This window comes from Ochotona princeps, chromosome 1 (genome assembly GCF_030435755.1).
Source record: "Ochotona princeps isolate mOchPri1 chromosome 1, mOchPri1.hap1, whole genome shotgun sequence".
Lineage (NCBI taxonomy): Eukaryota > Metazoa > Chordata > Mammalia > Lagomorpha > Ochotonidae > Ochotona > Ochotona princeps.
The window spans coordinates 103,550,110-103,573,198 of record NC_080832.1 but is presented as its reverse complement, the minus strand read 5'-3'; the positions used below and the strand labels follow the sequence as shown (position 1 = coordinate 103,573,198).

The following is a 23,089-nucleotide window of genomic DNA, read 5'->3' as shown; positions in this document are numbered from 1 at the left end:
CATGTTTCATCATCTGTCTGAATATATATTAGCAGTGTCAAGTTCACAAAAACAGTTAACCATCAAACCTAGCAAAAATATGAAGTACAAGATTTAGTCATGGAAGTAAAAATCATGACTGGATCATTCAACAATAAAAGCCCAAAAATTTTAATGAAAATGAACAATTTAAAGTATTCCTAGTACTTTCAAGCTTTCACATAGCATTTCAATCTAATTTAAAAAAATATATATACCAAAACGATCAGAGTGGATCCTCATATACCTTACTAGGTAGGACACAAAGATTAGTTACTCCTCACTAGGGGATGGAAGATTTCTCTGCACACCCCTCTGAAAACTGTTCTGCACCTCAACTGTAGACAAAGGCCTAGTTAGATTTATAAGCCAGTTTAAGACTATCCTAAAATCTACCAAGTTCAGCAAAATTAAGCATCAACACAATAAACAGCTAAATACTAAAATGAAAACAGACACGAGACAGCTAAGTAGTACCCTATAGCCACTTTAAGGTGTATAGCAGCCAGAGCTGAGTACTAACAAAAACTGAAGGGTCAATGAAGTAATCACAGGAGGTCGTTAAGAACTTGCACTGTTATAACGTATTGATTACTCAATACTATCTCAATTAATTCTATAATGTTGTAAATTGTTGTTGATGTTGTGCTGGGACTTCTAATTGATCAGAACAATATTCTGCCAGGTCTACCTTCAGACCAGAGAAGGTCTCCCTAAGAAACTGTTGAATTTATCTGGACAATAAGATGCTGGACTCTATGCCTGGTATATGATTGCAACAAAAGAATCTAGACTTAATTTGAACTGTAATACTGCAACTAGGTAGAGGAATCCACGGGTGGGGGGGAGGGTAGGGGGAGGGGATGGGGGGGAGGGTAGGGGGAGGGGATGGGGGAATCCCAGAGCCTATGAAACTGACACATAATGCAACGTAATTAATAAAAAAAAATCTCTGATAGGCTGTTGTTAAAATACTTAAAAAAACCCACAATTTTAATCAAAACATTTCTTTGATACTCAAAGAAACAACTGAAAGCTACCCTGCTTGTTTTATGAAACGACACTGATTTTAAAATGAGCATCCTTCAGTCTCCAAATGCCTTCCATTACTAAAGTTGGGGCAGGTCTTAAGTTAATTGCCAGTAATCAATTCAGATCTCACATGTGAGTAACAGGAACTTAATTACTTGAGCCATCACCTCTGCCTTCTAGGACTTGCATTAGCATGAAGCTGGACTCAGGAACTGGATCCAGGAATTCAAACCAGGAACAATGAAACGACGTACCAACATCTTTGTAAATTTACGAAATTTGAAAAGGCAAAAACAAACAAAAGAAGCAAAGAAACAAACAAAAAACACCCCACGGGGGGAAAAACATAAATACATCTTCCTTCCAATCCCAGAAGCCCTGAAATTAATCAGGCTTCGAAATGAGTGACAGAGACCCATTCACTTTAGCCATCACTTGCTGCCTACACATGTATGTTTTATTAGGAAGCTGGAACAGAAGAACAGGTAAGAGTGGAAGTCGACATGGGAAGTGGGTGTTCCTGGTGGTGTATTAACTGCAGTGCCAAACACTGACTGGGAGGCAGGTATCACACATGGTGTCTTAACAACTAGGCTAAACAGCTGTTTCTACACAAAAATATTTGTTAATAAATCATCCTTTGCATAGAGGTCCCACTTTGGGGGATCTGGCACAAAAGGATATTCATTATAAAAATTAGTGTTGCAGCAATATGAGCTTGAGTAGGAAAAGACTGAAATAGAAGTGTTTAGCAATAGCTTACCAAATAATGGCAATTGTTTAACAAATCATGGCAAAAATATGTTGAAAAGTTCATGTAAACTGGATACTGTGGTAAATGCATTTTCCATGAACTTTCTGAATCAAAATAAATCTTTCTTTAAATACCATTTTCATAAGCTTTTAGAAGTATACGCCTAGGAACCAATAAAAAAGTGTAAAAATTAATCTAAAAATTATTAGCAAGGAAAAGCAAGAAGCAGAAAACTGTATAACATTTAAATACAATGATTCCACTTCGCAGGGTGGCGGCTGTGGGGTGGCGCCTCGGCTAAGGCGGATCCGGCTAAGGGTTCGAGCCAAAACCACCCCGCAAGGCGGTGGGCGAGCCTTTAGTCTTCTCCACGCCCATGGAGCAACGATCCCTCCGGTAAGCGGACCCCCATACGTTCGCAAACCATGAGGGCAATTTGGGAGCTGGACTAATCCAGCTCCGTCCTGCCGCCATGGAGGCAGGACGAGTTAGGGCGGATCCCATGCTTGGGGCCGGGGACGGAATGATCCACTTCGCAGGGTGGCGGCTGTGGGGTGGCGCCTCGGCTAAGGCGGATCCGGCTAAGGGTTCGAGCCAAAACCACCCCGCAAGGCGGTGGGCGAGCCTTTAGTCTTCTCCACGCCCATGGAGCAACGATCCCTCCGGTAAGCGGACCCCCATACGTTCGCAAACCATGAGGGCAATTTGGGAGCTGGACTAATCCAGCTCCGTCCTGCCGCCATGGAGGCAGGACGAGTTAGGGCGGATCCCATGCTTGGGGCCGGGGACGGAATGATCCACTTCGCAGGGTGGCGGCTGTGGGGTGGCGCCTCGGCTAAGGCGGATCCGGCTAAGGGTTCGAGCCAAAACCACCCCGCAAGGCGGTGGGCGAGCCTTTAGTCTTCTCCACGCCCATGGAGCAACGATCCCTCCGGTAAGCGGACCCCCATACGTTCGCAAACCATGAGGGCAATTTGGGAGCTGGACTAATCCAGCTCCGTCCTGCCGCCATGGAGGCAGGACGAGTTAGGGCGGATCCCATGCTTGGGGCCGGGGACGGAATGATCCACTTCGCAGGGTGGCGGCTGTGGGGTGGCGCCTCGGCTAAGGCGGATCCGGCTAAGGGTTCGAGCCAAAACCACCCCGCAAGGCGGTGGGCGAGCCTTTAGTCTTCTCCACGCCCATGGAGCAACGATCCCTCCGGTAAGCGGACCCCCATACGTTCGCAAACCATGAGGGCAATTTGGGAGCTGGACTAATCCAGCTCCGTCCTGCCGCCATGGAGGCAGGACGAGTTAGGGCGGATCCCATGCTTGGGGCCGGGGACGGAATGATCCACTTCGCAGGGTGGCGGCTGTGGGGTGGCGCCTCGGCTAAGGCGGATCCGGCTAAGGGTTCGAGCCAAAACCACCCCGCAAGGCGGTGGGCGAGCCTTTAGTCTTCTCCACGCCCATGGAGCAACGATCCCTCCGGTAAGCGGACCCCCATACGTTCGCAAACCATGAGGGCAATTTGGGAGCTGGACTAATCCAGCTCCGTCCTGCCGCCATGGAGGCAGGACGAGTTAGGGCGGATCCCATGCTTGGGGCCGGGGACGGAATGATCCACTTCGCAGGGTGGCGGCTGTGGGGTGGCGCCTCGGCTAAGGCGGATCCGGCTAAGGGTTCGAGCCAAAACCACCCCGCAAGGCGGTGGGCGAGCCTTTAGTCTTCTCCACGCCCATGGAGCAACGATCCCTCCGGTAAGCGGACCCCCATACGTTCGCAAACCATGAGGGCAATTTGGGAGCTGGACTAATCCAGCTCCGTCCTGCCGCCATGGAGGCAGGACGAGTTAGGGCGGATCCCATGCTTGGGGCCGGGGACGGAATGATCCACTTCGCAGGGTGGCGGCTGTGGGGTGGCGCCTCGGCTAAGGCGGATCCGGCTAAGGGTTCGAGCCAAAACCACCCCGCAAGGCGGTGGGCGAGCCTTTAGTCTTCTCCACGCCCATGGAGCAACGATCCCTCCAGTAAGCGGACCCCCATACGTTCGCAAACCATGAGGGCAATTTGGGAGCTGGACTAATCCAGCTCCGTCCTGCCGCCATGGAGGCAGGACGAGTTAGGGCGGATCCCATGCTTGGGGCCGGGGACGGAATGATCCACTTCGCAGGGTGGCGGCTGTGGGGTGGCGCCTCGGCTAAGGCGGATCCGGCTAAGGGTTCGAGCCAAAACCACCCCGCAAGGCGGTGGGCGAGCCTTTAGTCTTCTCCACGCCCATGGAGCAACGATCCCTCCGGTAAGCGGACCCCCATATGTTCGCAAACCATGAGGGCAATTTGGGAGCTGGACTAATCCAGCTCCATCCTGCCTCTTAGGGCGGCCAGTGCACCAATTGGTGCCAGGCTCTGCCTGCTGGCCGCCCAGCGGCGAGCTCTGGGGATTTTATTATTTGTAATAGCTGCTCAGGGACACTCATGAATTAGGCCAACTTTAGTATAGGTGAAACATGAACTCCTGGCAACTGCCAGTGATAGGGACAGGTAACTGTTTGCGCTTACACCTGCAGGTCTACTTTCATCGGGGATGCTGGGCCATGGTGTCTCTGGTAGAGGCCAAGACAGGAGAGGCCCTGAGACAATTGAGTCAGAACATTCACTGTCGGGTGCGTGATCTGCCGCCATGGAGCGGGCCATTTGGTCAGCGGGGGGGGACACCCTAACTGGGTTGAGGTTCCCACCAAGGTCACGAGTGCTGGGATGGGGGCTGCGTTCTAGCTAGGAAACAGTCGTGGTCTCCCATGACGCTAGTATGACAGGGATTGGATGCACCGGGCTGGGCCAGACCCCAGCACCATCTGGTGTCCTGGAGAACCAGGGTGGATGTGGGACTGACTTGGCTAGGTTTCAATCCCCTACTGAGCCATGTGTGAGCTATACATGGGTATGGACGAGCCATGGATGGGCTGAGTCATCCAGCAACAGGAACCAGAGTGGGGTGAAAGCCAGCCATGAAAAGCCACTGTTCCTGCTAGGACAGAAGGTGAACTGGGAAGGGCTGGCTCATGGACCCCCTGGTATGCGCAAAATAAGCGCAAGAAGTATGATAGGAAACAGCCCCGAATGGGCCATGGAAAGTTTCCCATTGGCATACATTTGGCATGGGTCAGGGGCGGACCAGGCTGAATCAGTTCATGTCATCCACTGGCAAACCCGGGCACCGGAGGAGAGTGGGGGTCGGGCCAAGTTCGGTCGCGACTAAAACTAGTGCATGATACGGAATTCCTGGGAGAGATTACCTGTACTGGATTGGAATGCAGCACCCAACCAACACGCGTGAGAACCAGGAAGGGAGAGGGTAGAGCAGCGGGGGGATGGAGGGGCTGGTCCCCTCACTGGACAGCTACTCTCATTGGATAGTGTGGGATGGGATGGGGACAGACCAGACTGGGCAGGGCTGCAACACCTGAGCACCGCACGTGGACTAGAACAGGGAAAAGCCAGCTTGGGCTGATTATTCCTGCCGGTTCTAGAGCTTCAATGCCCATTGACCAGGGTGAGAGGTGGGCCTGGTGGGGGTTATTGTGGGTCAACCCGACTGGGCTGCAGACCCCACTGGTTGATGAAAGAGTAGAGTGCATGCTGGGCAGAACCAGGCTGGACTGCAACACCCTTGGTTCCAGTGCAAGCCGGGACTGAGAACGGAGCCAGCCCAGCGATTGCAACCACCAACTGATTGTGGCGATGGACTGTGCTGGAACCGGTGCTAGCTGGAACATGCGGGAATCTGATCTGGGAATACCTCTAAGTCCCTTTGGTGATCTCCCCAATCGAACTGCTGGACTCAGAGCCCTGGCTAGGAGAGGACGGAGGATGGAACAGGTCAATCAACCACCTCAGCTAAACGTTGGGCAGCGAAATACTGGGCAAACGAAGACTCCATGATGGACTGTGACAATCAGTGGCTTCTTCAATGACCTAATCGAGCTGGGAGGGATATGACTGGCAGCGATCCATAACTGGAAGACTATAAAGACCACTTGAGCAAGTATCTCAGCATGCCCCACATCTGGGACCTTGGGCGGGTGGGAGACTGGGTGGGGATTCTCCCTCAATATTCCCCTTCACCTCAGATATATAAATAATGTAATAAAATATATCTTTAAAATAAAAAAAAAAAAAATAAGCAAATTTAAAAAAAAAAAAAAAAAAATAAATAAATACAATGATTCAAATTTTATGAAATAATGCAAATGACCATTTCATGATTTCAAATTTTTTCTATATGTTCATGGAGAAGGGTATAGAAAACTATAGTGGTAGAAAGAAATGAGGCACAGAAGGCACAGAGTGGGAAAAAACGGTGACAAAAACCTGTGTGTACATTATGTATTTCTTTACAATTATAAACTTTTGTAATCACACATGTGAATAAAGAGAAGTTCAGAAGAATGGTCATGAAAATGTTGATGATTTCTGCATTAAGAATTTATTTGAATTTAGGTGATTTCATTCTCAGTTTTATTCATATTACAATGAGATGAGAAAGATACATTTTACATACTTATGAAAGTAATTTTCACCCTGTACAAAAAAAAAATGAAGATAGCTGCTAGAGGTGCTCTTAAGACTGAAACACTGGGACCAATGTTGTAGCAAAGTGGTTTAGTCTGTGGCACTGGCAGCCCATACAAAGGTGCTGGTTCAAGTCCAGGCCACTCTGCTTCTAATCAAACTTCCATCTAATATGCCTTGAGAGGCACTGAATGATGTCTCAAGTACTAAGGTCCCCGCCAGTGAAGAGACCAGGATAGAGTTTCTTGCTCCTGGTTTTAGCCTGGTTCACACATGGCTGTTGCAGCCATTTGGAGAATAAACTGCTGGATATAAAAGCTCTCTTTCTCTCTCTTTCTGTCTCTCCTTCTCTCTCTGCTGTGTTTTCAAATAAATAAATCATTGAACAAAATGAAGGGAACATTGTACAACAATCTCAGTGAGAAAAACAAAAATGCTTAAAACTTGATTAATATAGTTGACATGTTAATGTTTTGACTTAAGCCCTTGAATATAAGAACTCTCATACTATAAATAATTTTTTTACAATGTTCTCTTTTTATAGGATATTAACTCACTTTTAAGAAAGTTTTTTGCCGAAGCACTTGACTATACTTATGCAGCTTCTATATACTAATTAGCAGGAAAATCAGCTAGAAACCAAGTATTTTCACTCAGAAGTTGCAACATGGATAAACCTTTCCTGGTGTAAAACAAAGAGTAGCGCATAAAATGAAATTTCTTATATTTCATACATTAACAATACTGAGAAATCATACTGGCCTCAAAACATCTCCAGGATTGCTGCTACACACAAGAAAAGCTTTACGAGTGCTTTCACAGACAGATTATGCCATACTAATGGATATGGGCCAAAATTTTTCCTACTTTCATTTTGGTTTCTTTACAAATTCAGAAGGAAATTAGAATACACATGGATTCTTCCCTTACAAAATCAAAAACATAAAATCAGTTTCTGCCACTGACAAGCAATTTGCTCACATGAAAAGGGAAGTATGAAAAGAAATGGAACAAAAAAATATTTTCCGTATGTAGTGCAGAATTTCAAGTATTGGTGTTCACTGAAATCAGTAAAAAACAGCAGTGATAAAAAAAATCACTAAAGACAGATGTGGACCAAGAAGGAAACACCATAGCTAGATTGGCAAATATTATTACACCACCATCAACACTCGCCATTTCTCCAGTGGCACATGCATCAGAAAAACGGAGGGACACCCCAAACAGGGCTATGTTAAATACTGAAAGACTGTTCACCAGAAAAGATTTCAAATCATCTTACTATGAAGAGCACACTGTCCAATGCTGCTTAGAACATGACAAACAGAAAACACATTTCTGAGGCTCACATGCAGATTTGACTTATAAGCTAAGGTACAAAACAAAACCTTTTTACCAATTTTTTAAAGAATATTGTGAATTACTTGCCTAACATAAAAACAATAGTGTAATTTTTAATATCTACTGTTTTATCAGTGTTACCTATAATACAAATTGAGAAAAGCAATGAAATTAAACTTGCACTTATGAAAAAATGTTTATAGATATTAACCTGTGTTAAAGAATGAACTGATCCCATCATTACCGATAACATAACAAAAAAGTCATGAGACATTTAAAGATGTATAAAGGTTTTAACATGCAACATGCATGAAAGTTTCAAATGCAACACAAGAAAATGGCAAGAATATTACCGTACTATTAGAGTGGGTATGACCTTCCTATTCAAGACATGAAATAGGAATACAAAAGTCAAAATACAAAGGTCGACAAATCTGATGATAAAAATTTTGCTTTTAATTTTACTGTGAATTCCTTCTTGTTTCTATCATTTCATCTCATTTTATTTTTCAGGTCTATACTCAAACTTAATTGAGTTTATATCTAGCACCTTGATTTTTTTTTAATGATTATTTAATTGTAAAGTCAGATACACAGAGAGAAGGGGGAGAGAGAGACAGAGGAAGTTCTTCCGTCCTTTGATTCACTCCCCAAGAGGCTGCAATGACATGAGCTGAGCTGATCCAAAGCCAGAAGCCCAGAGCCTCTTCCGGGTCTCCCATGTGCAGTATCCCAAGGCTTTGCGTTGTCCTTGGTCACAAGCAGGGAGCTGGATAGGAAGCAGGGCTGCTGGGACATGAACTGGTGCCCATATGGGATCCTAGTGTGTGCAAGGCTAGGACTTTGGCCACAAGGCTAGGACTTTAGCCACGAGGCTACTGTGCCAGGCCAGCCTCTTTCTTATATCAACATTGTCTTCTATTTTAATACTGAATTTTCATTTCAGCAAAAACTGAATTCCAGCAAAAAAGACCAACTTCAAATTTAAGAAACCAGAGCTTCAAACCAAACATAGAGCTCAGCTCTAGCTGCTGTAGCCACTTGGGGAGTGAAACAGCGGACAAACGGTCTCTCTTCTTTTCTCTGTAAATCTGCCTTTCCAAGAAAATTACATAAGTCTTTAAAGAAAGAAAAGAATCACTTTCTACACTTCTTGCTGACATATTCCTTTTGATAACAGATAATTTGCCATAGGATTATTCCCTCGTCAGCTCCTCTTCCTCCTTTCCCATTATTATCACTATCACAATTTTCCCCGATAGTTTTACAATAGTATTAGTCTTATAGCAGCACTTACATGTCCGACATTCTATTATTTAAGTGAATCATGGCATTTTAGTATTGGTAATGGCATCAAATCTAGTATCCAACTATCAATTTCATTGGCAATCCTCTTTTTATCTGGGAGTAGAGATGCTCACTGTAATGTGTCTTCACTTCTCAATATGCTAGTCTTAATTATATATCATCTATGAGAATATACACACATACATGCTTACCTATATGTCTATTTCTGTTGTACTTTGCATGAATGTTGTCATATCAGAGAAACCATATGATATTTCTCATGTTGAGATTGGCTTATTTCACTAAGATAATTGTCTCCACTTAGGGCCATTTTGTTCCACATGGGAAAATTCCATTCTTTTTTAATGGCTGAGTAGTATCCTATGGAACAGATGTACCAGCTTCTTTATACAATCTTCTTTCGGTAGGCATCTGGGTTGTTTCCATGTTGACATTAATGTGATTTTCGCGCCACTATAGTTATAAGGTTATACATCTCTTGCTCATATGCAGATTTCACTTCTTCTGTATAAATTCCCAGCATATGGATAGCAGAGTCCTACAGTAGATCACTTTGAAGTTGTCTTTCAGCTCTTCATACTAACTGACACAGTGGCTACACTAGCATATGCTCACTCCCATTAACAGTGGGAATATGGTACCTTTCTCCCCACATCCATGCAGTGGGTATTGTTAGTAGATTTCTGAATGTAGGCCAGCCTCAGTGGAGATAGGCAGAACCTCAATGCGGTTTTTATTTGTATTGCCCAAATAGCGAAAGAGCCTGAAAAGTAATGTCTATTAGTCATTTGGATTACTCTTTTGAAAATTGCCTGCTCATTTCCTTTGCCCATTTCCCAACAGGGTTGTCTGTTTTGCTCTACTTAACTTTCTGAATCTCTTTGAAAATCCTGAATATTTGTCCCTTATCTGTTGTGCAGAGTGCAAAGATATTCTCCCATTCTGTTGCTTGCTTCTTTATTTTTTGATCACTTCTTTTGCTATATAGAAGCTTCTTATTCTGATGTGTTCCGATTTATTTGGTTTGGCCTTGACTACCTGTGTTTTTGGTGACCTTCCAAAGAAGTGTTTAAAAATTTCTATGTTTTCCTCTAACAGTTTGATAGTTTCTGCATACAGATTTGTATTCTTGCTCCATTTACAGTGGATTTTTGTATGACATGATAAGTTTTTGTAAAACCTTTTCTATTTCTAAGAATGTTGGTGCATTCTGGTTGAGATTGCATGAAATCTGTTAATCTTGAGATTATTACGCTATTGTTTTCCTTTATTCTTCAGACATATTGTTAGTCCATTTCTCTGGTGCCTTTCTAGTTTCTTGCCATAGACAGTAATTGCAATGAAGCTTCCTCTTAGCACTGCCTTTACTCTGTCCCACAGTGCTGGTATGTTGTGCTGATGGATTCACTCACTTCAAACAATTTTTTCAGTTGCATCCTTGATTTTGTCTGTAACCTATTGTTCATTTAGCAACATGTGGTTCAATTTCCAAGTATTTGCATACCTTCTTGAGTATTTTGAGTTGAGTCCAGTTTTATTCCATGATAATCAATTTTCTGAAATTTGCAAAGGCTTGTTTTGTGGCCCATCTAAGATCAGTACTGGAGAAAGTTCCATATACTGATGAATTAAAAAAGCATATTCTGCATTTGTAGGATGAAAGGTTCTGTACATATCAATCAAATTCATTTGTTCTACTATACGAGTAACTGCTGTCGTTTCTTTGTGAAGCTTCTGTCTTGTAGATTTGTCCACCTAACTTAGTGGGGTGTTAAAGACCACAATTTTATTGTATTAAAATTAGTTTCTCCCTTTAATTTCATTAAAATTTGTTTCATGCTGCTCGATGCTCTGGCTGTTGGTATGTATACATTTATTATCGTGATTTCTTCTTGCTTAGACTACAGCTATTGGGGTATCTGCTGCAGCACTTCTCTGTTTCTCTGCTGCTACCCTGTATCCACATGTCTCCAAGTATCCCTCTGCTATGGGACTGCCGTCTCCTTTTTCCCACAATCATGTCCGTTTTGCTTGGCTAGTCCTCTTCTATCCATTTTAACATGTCCTCACCTATTCTGCCATCCTGTTCTTGGGTGATTAATTTTAAATTAAAAAAAGGCTTAGATATAATACAGTATTGACACTATAAAAGAGAAAGCAAAAATTTAATCACATACATGGTTGAGACAGATAAGAATTTCTGCCAAATTCCTGGCATTTTCTACTTCCTTCTACATTTCAAGGATGTGTTTATAAAAGGAAACCTACTTTGACATAAACATTAAGTGGAATTAGATGTCATTGAAATAATAATAACAGATAATCATCACCAAGGGAAAAGTGGATGTTTGTTGTTTCACTTGTTCATGAGAAAATAACTACAGAGTAACAGACTCATAGCAGTAGAGAAGATTCATGGTCCGGTTTATTATAGGGACTTGGAAGTAAATTACCATGCTGTTCCAAGGTTACAACAGAGAGAGTCTCTAATACAGAGCCTCAAAAGAGATGTCAAGAACTGCAAATTGGCTCAAGCAATGTGGTACAGTGGCTTAAGCTGTCACTTCAAATGCTTGCCACTTCTGTCAGTCCTGGCTTCCTCATTTAGAATGTAGCCTCCAAAATGTAGCTGTCACTTCAAATGCTTGCCACTTCTGTCAGTCCTGGCTTCCTCATTTAGAATGTAGCATCCTGGGAGGGAGACAGCAATGGCACAAGTGCATAGGTCCCTGCAACTCGTGGTGAAGATCCGGAATGAGTTCCTCTCTCTTAAATTGGCCTTGCTGACTCCCGCATATTGTGGACATTTGGGGAAATGAACCAGCAAACAGAACTTTCTGTCTGTTTTTATCACTCTGTTTTTCAAAGTATTTTTTTCCCCAAAGATTTATTTATTATTATTGGAAAGCTGGATATACAGAGGGGGAGAGACAGAGAGGAAGATCTTCCATCCGATGTTTCACTCCCCAAGTGAGCCGCAACGGGCCAGTGCTGCGCCGATCCGAAGCTGGGATCCAGGACCCTCTTCCAGGTCTCCCACACGGGTGCAGGGTCCCAATGCAGTGGGCCGTCCTCGACTGCCTTCCCAGGCCACAAGCAGGGAGCTGGATGGGAAGTGGAGCTGCTGGGATTAGAACCGGCGCCCATATGGGATCCCGGGGCGTTCAAGGCGAGGACTTTAGCCGCTAGGCCATGTTGCTGGGCCCTCAAAGTATTTTCTAAAAGAAAGGTTTTACAACTTTGCATCTCTGAAAACTATTCTTCACTTTTAGGCTGAAGGAATTAACTCTTACTTTATAAAGAAAATGAAGTGCTCTAGATATATACAAGTATTAAGGTTCATGAGACATAAGCTGTTTTATTCATTGATAGATTGATATTCTATGTCTCCTTAAAAAATTACCAATTACTTAAATAAATTATGCATTCTACTTCGATAGAATTACTGTCTTAGCAAAGAAGAGATTAAGCCTTTGTGTAATCAGGATGGCAATGCTTTTGCTTTTGGATAGCGTATTTCCAAAAGCCATAGGATTTTAAAAAGGCAAGATCACTGTTTTATATTTGCAATCATACATTTCATTTAAGACAGAAGTAACTGAATTAGATCACTTAAACGAACACTATTTTAATCTGTTTAAGATACTGGGTATGGCAATTTACATCACATTGTCTTCAAGATTTATTTATTGTAAAATTACCTTTGAGTACTCCCTTATACTCATATGTACTCTGAGCCGCGTGTATCGAGGCCATCTTCAAAATAAAATTAGACTATTTCTCTTTGTCATCACCACCAATCACAGAGAATTCTTACAGACTCTTCTTATACACTGAAAGTCTAACAGCCAAATCACCACAGAGAAACCAGAGTAATCCTTGAAAATCTGATATGTTACAGGATGCTGGGGGACAGGGATTGTTGTAGGGATCTGTCACAGAGCAATTTAACACAGCCACTTGGGAAGAGTGCTTACACAGCAGAGTGCCTTGGTTCAAGTCCAGGTTTGTGCTAATGCAGACCCTGAGATACAGCAGGTAATGACTTTGGTGTCTAGTTCTCCGGCATGCATGTGAGAGACCGAGACTGAGTGTCAGGCTCCTGCCTAAGGTCTAGACAAGCTGTGAGCAGATGGGAAGTGTGCATCTAAGAGAATGGAAACTGAGGGACTCTAGAACTCTCACTCCTGGTGCTGCATTCTTTTCTTCAAAACAGTTAATACTATCACATGATATAAATTTTTACGTATTTCCTTCAATACAAACCGAAATACGAGCTAGAGTAGGACAGTGACTTTAACATCCCATTATGTCTGCCACACCTGAAACCTGCTTGGTTGTCATGGCTATCAATAAAAGCTTTGACAAACAAATGGCTGCAGGAGCTCCAATGTGGCTGAAAATCAGCACTCAGTCCACCTCTCCAGACTCCATCTACTCACACAGAACAGTTGAGGAAATGGAATTTCAGTTCTATCATATCTGGGTATATATAATTTTACATCATTTAACAGAGGTTTACTTTAAGAGTAGCAATTAACTATTGCAGTAATGGCAGAACATTTTACTTGTGGGCCTGACAAAACATTAAATCAGACATCATTCGTAAATAACTGTCAGAACCAAGTGATTGCAGCCAATTTTTACACCTGGAACAGAAAGGGAAAGTAGCCAGCCAAGCTTCACTCAGTTATACATATCTGTGAGGCATTACTTTTTCATTTTACTTGGGTCTCCAAATAAAATGAACAATTTGAATAAAATAGAAGTTAATCAACTTGCAAATAAAATATAATACCTCCATATTTCAATAAGTGGTAAGGGACAAATGTGACTTATATTTTATTCTGTCCTCTCAGGAGGAAGAGCAATTTAAAATAAAGATTAAAAAGCATCTATACCCAAAAAGAAACAAGTTATTTGCATGCATTATTTACTACTGCACAAAGCTTACTCACATCAATAAATGTAGCATTCTTGAATTACAAATTTCAATCCCTTTAAGCCAAGGAAAAATAACATTCTTCACAATTATTATCTACTTCATTATTCTTTCTTTGTGTGTTATCTAAGTTCCTTTCACTCCATTTAGGTTTTATGATGGAGATATAGAAAGATTTAGCACCAGCATGTCCAAGAACTAGGTTGGATATTATGCAAATTTAAAAGTTATTCATACTTTACTTAAATTCTCCCAAAATATGAAAGGAATCTACCAGAAATTCTTTAAGATGCCAATTAACATGTTTAAAGATTTACTCATTTTTATTTGATAGGCATATGTTACACAGAGAGAGAAACAAGATAGAGAAGTCTTCCATTAATCATTCAACCTTGAAATTGCTGCAACAGCTGGAGGTGAGCTGATCAAAAGTCAGGAGCTTCTTCAGATCTCCTATGTGGGTGCAGGACTTGAGTCCTTTTCTGCTAATTTCCCAGTCTCTAAGCAGGGAGGTGGATCATTAAGTGGAACAGTTGGGACTACACTAGTACTCATAAGGGACAGAGGGTTACCCTGTTGAGCCACCATGCCAGGCCCCATGTTTCAATACCTTTATTTTTTCTGTTAACTAGCTGTATATCCACTCCAGATTCCAGCATCCTGCTAATGTGCCCCTTGGGAGGTCACAGGTATTGGTTCAACTAACTGGGTCCCTTCCACATCCATAACTTTTTTGAACTGGAATCCTGACTCCCAGATTTCACGTGGCTCAGCCCAGGCTGGTATACACATTTGGGTTAAAATTTGGTAATTGGTTACTCTGTCTTTGCCCTATTTCTTTTTCTTTCTCACTCTCTGCCTCTCAAATAAATAAATTTTAAAAATCCAATTCAATCAATGATAATCTCCTATGCTTAAAACCTTTGCATTTTAAATATATAAAACTGATTTCCCAAAAAAAGATACATTTGGATATTCAATCATGCTGAATCTGTGGGCAATTTATTAGAAATGACTTGAAATTTATTCATGATTATTGATCAGAAGCTGAAAATATAAATTTTCAATGAATCAAAAATTTTCATCATAATGTGTTATTTTAATGAAGGATATCAAAACAAACAAATTTCATCACATTTATTGGTTACTTGTAATTCTGATGTGACAACTGTTTCTGTCTAATTTACTAAATACATATTCTCACTCATAAATAATCTAATACTAAATAAGATCTTTAGGTTTTAATACTAAAATAACTGAGGCACTTGAACCATTTTTTAAAATTCACAGGAAATTGTGAAGACATAACACTAAAAAGTTACCCATTTAAAGAACTCAAAAACAACTGAACCTTGCTTCATTCTTCTCAACCAATAATATCAACTCTAAAGCTTGCATGGTTAAATGTAATTTTATCTGTATGAACCAAGGACAAAGTTCACATAAACTAAATCGTCCATTCAGGGTGAGTGGAAGGACTCTTGAAGGACCCATGTATATAACAAAGCACATTATTTTAAGAATCTTAATTTTAAAACTCAATCTTCCACATCTACAACTCTATGCTTCTTGAGTTTTTCTGCATTCAAATAGCCTCAACAACTGCATTATAACTTTACATAAGTAGCTGTAAGTATTATTGATGTGGACAAGTGCACTACTGAAAACATGTGGACTATAAATCTGTTTCTATAGTGATTAATAAATAAAATTTAACATTTGAGATATCAGAAATAATGAACACTAGGTGTCAGTGTAAGAAATGCAAAATATTTTTAAAAACCTGTTATTTCCAATCAGGTATGTAACAAAAAAGATTAAAAGCAGCAATGACCACATTTACCTATAATTGCACAATTCACTTAACAAACCAAACTTTCTCTCAAATAAAATATTCTGTTTTGAAACTACCTGTACTAAATTGTACAACATAATTCAGAAATAAAAAAATATATTTAAAAAATTTTAAAATCAGATTAAGTTGATTATTAGAAGTTACAAGATATATTATGCAAATTTAAATTTTAAGAATCTGTGTTTTGAAGATTTTACTTTTAATAATACAAATTTTGAAAAGTGGTGTTAAATCCAGATACAAGTATATAAATACTATGCATCATTAATTTATTTGGTGATAAATAGTATTTTCCAATATAATAAATGCCATTATTAATTATTAAGCATCCAAAAAGGCTACTGAATCTTAGGCATTTCCCTGAACACAAGTTTGCTACACAAATTTCAAGGAATTAATATTAAAATGCTTTGAAGGTCAATTCACACACAGAGAAGATTATATGAATCTGATAAATTCAACTGATTCCCCCTAAATCCTTTTAGCGAGAGAATATATCTAAAATATGAATGTTAAATATGATCTACTAAAAATGCTACCTACAACTATCAATATTTCAGATAAACAATTCTCAATATAAACTTTTTATAAAGAATCTTAAAACACAAATTTAAAAAGTGATTGTCAATAATAATAATGAAAGGAAGTTAATATCAAAATAGTTACACATTTTACAAAGTGCAACCATAGTATTACCTAACTCAAGATTAATAATAATAATAATTTTATAAATACATGTTCCTTTTAGAGCAGTAGTCTTTTGGGGATTTGAACTCTGCTGTCTACCAATCTCTGTTTGCTGTGTTCTCTCTCAAATTCCATATCACTATTGGCTTTTTCCAATTTGTTTTCATAAACATTCTGAAAACCATCATGACTGGAAAATAAACAAAACTAAACACAGCAGTTATCACTAAAATACAAAATATGAGGATTCAAAAATCATGAAGGAGAACATTCAAGGATTTCTTGAATAAAAATATATGTTTTAGGCAATACTATGTTCTTGTTTTCCTCACAGATTAATTTCAGTGATCATAACACAGGCAAACAACAAGAAGGTATAATGTTTATCAAAAGTGTTCCAAGCTCCCAGGATTGAAATGGATTCACAAATTTAGGAACTTGAGGGCTGATGGAACTCAAGGGAACTTCACATACAATCAATGATCTAAACTGAGATCTAAGAATTCTAACACACAGCTAAAACTGTGCAAGGTGTAACATTTCAAAGAGCAAACTGGCCCCAGAAACACAATAGCATTTGGATCTTCACAGTCTCTTCCTGGCTCTTGAGTGCCTTTGCCTCCGAGGCTTCATTATTCCTAATGACTTAGACTTGGGATTACAATTTTCAACAGTCATTAATTTAAAAGAATTTTCTGTGGTGAATAGTGTGAATCAGTGGTAAGTCATTTACATACATAATCATCTGTAATTCCTGCCAGACAGGTAAATTTTGACACAAGAGTAAAGAGGATATCAGATGGATTAAGGAATATGGTCAAGATTGCACTTCTTGAAAGTTACAGAGCCAAAATTCAAACCTAGTGGTTTGTCTCCAAAATATTTCCCACTTTACTAGCATTTCCCAAATGATGGCTCATAAACTCTTGGGGATTTTCCAGAAATAACCAGAGGAGCGAAATTTAGAATGATTAACAAAGGAAAACATACCAAGTTAGGACACATAAAATGCAGTAACAACTTAGTATCCATCAGCTTTTCACTGAGGCAAACGTTAACAACTGTCATGGTAGATCTGACTGTCATACGGATTGTTCCATCAATCTTAGTGTCAAATGCACTAATTAAATCATTATTTCTCCATAAACTTTTCCTTCTTCCAGACTAATTCATGTTAATTCATAAAACTGACATTCTCCCAACTGGTTAGGAATAATTTTTCCTCTCTGCTTTTCTCTTACTTCTAAACCTTTGCTCAAAAATCCTGCATATTCTAAGCTTCACATTTTCTTTTAAATCTAAGGTCTTCACCCCCTAGATACACAGTTCAGAATACTTTGGGACCCAACATAGTAATACCTTGTGAGTAAACACACAATTCTCATTCTATCTGGCTTCACAAGACTTGACTTGTTGAGAGCCCAGTGTGGTAGCCTTGTGGCTAAAGTCCTCACCTTGCATGCGCCAGGATCCTATATGGGCACCAGTTCTAATCCAGGCCACCCCGCTTCCTGTCCAACTCCCTGCTTGTGGCCTGGGAAAGCAGTGAAGGAAGGCTAAAAGCCTTGGGAACATGCACCCGCGTGAGAGACCTGGAGGCGGCTCCAGGCTCCAGGCTCTAGGCTTTGGATCAGTGCAGCTCTGGCCATTGTGGCCAGTTGGGGAGTGAATCAATGGATGGAAGAATTTCCTCTCTGTCTCTTCTCTGTATATTTGACTTCCCACTAAAAATAAAATAAATCTTTAAAAAATGTTGTATCTTTTACTATTCTACATATAATATGCAGGTTACTGTATCCATTTTCCTGACTACACTACTCTCTAAAATTTTCAGTTACCCCAGACAGGTGTGAAAACCTGGAAAATCTGACTCCGAGGCTTCTGCTTCATCCTTTTCCTCAACGCACATTTAAAAAACATCGTTCATAACTGAACTGGAAACCAATATGGTTTGATCAGAGATGATCTGATAGACCAATGGCCAAATTTGTCATTAATGCCTAAATGAAGGAACTTAGATATGTTTAAAAAATAGGCTTTCTACTCCTGAGAACATCATTCAAATCTGCCTTAATATGCAAACAGGTTTAGTTATTAATGATTACTAAACAGCATACAACTCAAGCATAAAGAACTGGTTTTGAAAATCAAGTGGAAATAAAAGACTAGTTTATTGATTACATTCCATCTTTGGGAAAACGGACACTTGGTTTTTTTTATTTTCTTTTTTTTTTTTTGCAAAGATTTATTATTATTGGAAAGCTGGATGTACAGAGAGGAGGAGAGACAGAGAGGAAGATCTTCCATCTGATGATTCACTCCCCAAGTGAGCCACAATGGCCAGTGCTGCGCCGATCCGAAGCTGGGAACCAGGAACCTCTTCCAGGTCTCCCACACGGGTGCAGGGTCCCAAAGCATTGGGCCATCCTCGACTGCTTTCCCAGGCCACAAGCAGGGAACTGGATGGGAAGTGGAGCTGCCGGGATTAGAACCGGTGCCCATATGGGATCCCGGGGCGCTTAAGGCAGAGGACTTTAGCTGCTAGGCCACGCCGCTGGGCCTGACACTTGGTTTTTTATAGTGACACAGATGAACAAATTCCTTCCTGTCTTATAAGAAACTTTCATTTTCTGACTACAATAAAAACAGATCAATTTAGATACTTCCAAAATCTGTTATTTTGTTTCCATAAGAACACCTGAAATGTATTACCGTAACTTTCTGATTGTATTGATCAATCGATTGATTGAATCATAAGTGAATGAATGGATGGATATTTTACAAATAGTAAATATTGCTATGTATAGATTTGCCTCAGTGAGGTTGACAAAATGAATATCATATATAAATAAGTATCTTTTTAGAAAATAATTTGGACTGTGATACTAATAAAAGCATACTGTTGAAAAAGAAATACCAAATAAAATTAAAATTCTCTTACCAGATTAGTTAACTGAGTATGCACCACATCTTCTACCAAAATCACTGTTTCATGAAGAGGCCTCCTGGCATCACCTAAAGAAAACCTATCAACAAACAAACATTAAGGATTCTAAGAAGGCTAAGAAGTCAGTCATTACAAGAATCATGTCAATAAAGACAACATAAATTGATTTCTCAAATGAATAAACTGATGTACAAGTTTCGCTAGATGAAGAAAATTAACATTTCCTATACAAGTTGCAACTTCCAAAGAAAAGTGGAACGTTAGCCATGCGATTTCTTAATATGTACAGTATTCTGAAAGGCATGCAAATGCAAAATACCACAGCACAACTTCATACTACTGGCAACCAGAAAATCTTACTACCACAAAGAAATGAACAAAAAAGCATGGTAATAAGCATACTTTCAAAAGTATGTAACATAATTTTCACTCAGAAAAATGTGAAGGTCTTCCATTATGATATTTCATTAAGTATAAATAGATTTTTAACAACTGATTAGAAAATACGTCCCAGAAGTCTGCTTCCCAATTTTCATGTGGAGGGCAAGTTATGCCACAAATCCTCTCTAGTAAGAACAACTGAAAATGTATAGTAATATTGCTAAAACTTGTATCAAAGATATGCCTTAACTAGCAGTGTAGAAAACACAAAGCATAACCAAGTGACAAAATATGTTCCACCTGATAAAACACCACATCCAAAATTTATAATGAAGGAATGAATAAGTACATTATTCATAGCAATCTAGAATTTAATCACAGCAATCTCGAAAATGCATTGAGCTGCATTATCTAATCAACATATAGAAAAGAACATGGGCGCCTCCAGCAAGTCAGTTTGAAGTATTCAGTATAAAGCTGAGAGACCTAATACTCATGATGGTGATCTTTTCAGTGCAGAAAATATTTAACCCATAAATGAACTTTGCTGATCGAAGTCAAGTTTCAAAATGCGTAAGTAATAAAAAAAGAGGGAAAAAAATCTCACTTAATAACTATTAACGAAAAATCTACTTTAGAATGCATGCTATACACATAGCTTAAAATAAAGTAAAAAAGAATTTGAATTAATTTATATTGATAGTGATGAGAGATATCTGGTAGCATCTTTTCAAGAGTATATTTAAAACAAAAATCTGAAAGAGTCTCAACAGCCATATTGGGGGACATGACGTCAAAATCAAAACTCACTGTGTAAGCTCAGAAACAAAAATCACGAGAGTGAAAACAACCAAGAAACTAAAAATTAAGCACACAAAACTAATGCATACAAGTTAACTTCTAAAGCAAGATTTGTGGACAAAGCAAATTAACAGATAAAAATTAAAAACATCAAATCTAAACTCAATCAGAGTCAAGAACACCATGAAAGAGACACCATTTAGCTCCTCCACTAGGAACTGAGAATTCTGGAATTTAACCATTTGAAAGTAGTATTTTAGTTAAAAAGATTTTTATAGTTAGAAAATAAAAAGAAATCAAGAACTGTTAAGTACATGGATAATGATTTCTAATCTAAACTCTCATATAACTGTCCCTGTTTGATAAGAAGAATAAACGGACACATTGTTGGGTGGACAGGGACACTGCTGAAGCTTTCCTGGGCATTTTTTTGCTTAAGATACAGCTAACATTCTCAAAATATATTCTTATTAAGAAGGTAGGTTCTTAAGCAAAATGCCTCAACCATATCCCTGCAAAACTGCTGCCAGGACCTTTGCTCCTCACTGGTCAACTTATGTTTTGAGGGAAGCACTTCTACCTCTCATAGTCTTGCCTTTCATTGTGCTTCATCTTCACCATTACACTAGTAAAATGATGTTTCACGCCCTACTTAAGATCTCCAAAGAAACGCTTTAAGATCTTTAAGTCACATGTTTAAAGCTTCCACTGAAAGCTTTGTAGTTGTCTGCAGATGACCTGGGCACAATATTTCTGTAACATGTGGAGCAGAAAATTTGTCCCATGTTACTTTGACAGTCAGAATTAACTAAATTTAATATGTACTTATAAAATATGTAAACCTATTAAACACAAGTAATTCATATTCACAATACTTGTCTGACTTTTTTTTTTTAAAACCTTACAGACCCCCTTTACCACTGACAACTCGATTCACTTGTTCTGGGTCTACTCCCATTGATGGAATCTAATATCCAGTTCCTTCCAATATTGCCTAGATGCTGGTAATAACACCACTACTGATAGATGAGCTGCCAATAGAGGTTTCCCAGAAAACCTGAAAAGACTATCTACCCCATCTTATTGTTTCATTAATATAATTAGTACCCCTCCATTTTAGGAAGAAGTATAACTCTGAAAGCCATAATTGCTAGTGGGTCCATAGCAATCTTATTGGAATCATCTTAATGATGATCATAGAACTAATTCACCCAAACTTCTTACCCAAATCGGAATTATCTCATTCACTTCCAGAACTGAATGTTGCAATGAAGTTATACAGTTGAACACAATCAACTGTATAACTTCTTTGTCAAGTACAGTGCGAATATATGAAATAAATAAGAACATTCACAAATAGTCTTAACACTGTTTAAGTTTTACAACTTAACACTGAGATAGAAGAAGATGAATGTTAAAGACAGTTGTGACTTCCTGTTAACACACACATAGAGACACACACAAACCCCACAAAAAAAACTTGTAGAATTTAGGACTTTTAAGATTTCTGTTTGTGATGTATCTTCTCAATTTAGTCTAACACTGGAAGAGAAGTTATACATAAATAAGTATTGAAGGAAAAAAGGTATGAATGGAAAGTGCTAAAATAAAAACCGAAAACTTAGAGATAATTTAAAAATAAACATAATAAATATTTTAGAACATACAAAGTCAATAATACATTGTGTTCCCCGCCCCCGCCAACAACAAAACTACAATATTTCCCAGTTACGGCAATTCTCCTTTAAGTGTCCCTGTAAATTCTATAGTATAATTTCATTTCGCCAAAAGGTTGTTATGTAATGACGGATTCACTCTCCTGACATCCACTTATGCCCAATTATGAAAGGCACTCAAATCTAAACTCTTTTAATGGTAGAAATTATAGATGAGAAAAAGGAAATATACTTTTATAACTTTTTATACTTTTACTAACACAGGTAGTATGTATATGTTTCAAGTTATAACAAATACATGAGAACAAAGAGCATGAAACAAACAAAAGAAGTACTGAAGCAGGCTGAAGGTACACAAATATTAAAATAAATGTTTTATTAATTAACACGAGAAAATGGTTTTTGCTCTCACATAGGCATATCTGAGTTTTTCCTGAGACTCAGTGGCTTCCCAAACTATTCTCCATTAAAACAGCCAGTATAGTTTGCCCAAAAAGATCATGATACACTTGTGGTAAAACCTGCACAAGCAAAAAAAAAACAAAACAAAAAACCTGTTTAAAAAATAATTAGTAATGAAAACAAACATTCGCCTTCAGTTACTCTGTTTATGTCAGATCTAGGTCCAAAAGTAGAGAAACAAACAGCTCAGGAGGACTTTCTACTGGAGATAACACTTTTCTATGTTTTGACTTACAACTGGTATCTCTTTGCAGTTGCAGGCACGACTCGGGGGAACAGCTGATTGCAAACAGTTCATCTAAACAATGTCCAGCTACAAAGAGTGTGCTAA

General features: G+C 39.4%; 1 protein-coding gene across 1 annotated transcript in view; it reads right to left on the bottom strand.

Moving 5' to 3' along the window:
- The window catches only part of SUPT3H (SPT3 homolog, SAGA and STAGA complex component), a 385,298-nt gene that overhangs the window by 192,370 nt on the left and 169,839 nt on the right, over positions 1 to 23,089 (bottom strand). Inside the window, exon 3 of the mRNA XM_058662338.1 lies at positions 19,433 to 19,517. Within this exon, the coding sequence (XP_058518321.1) occupies positions 19,433 to 19,517 (85 nt within the window). The remainder of the gene's footprint in view (positions 1 to 19,432; positions 19,518 to 23,089) is intronic.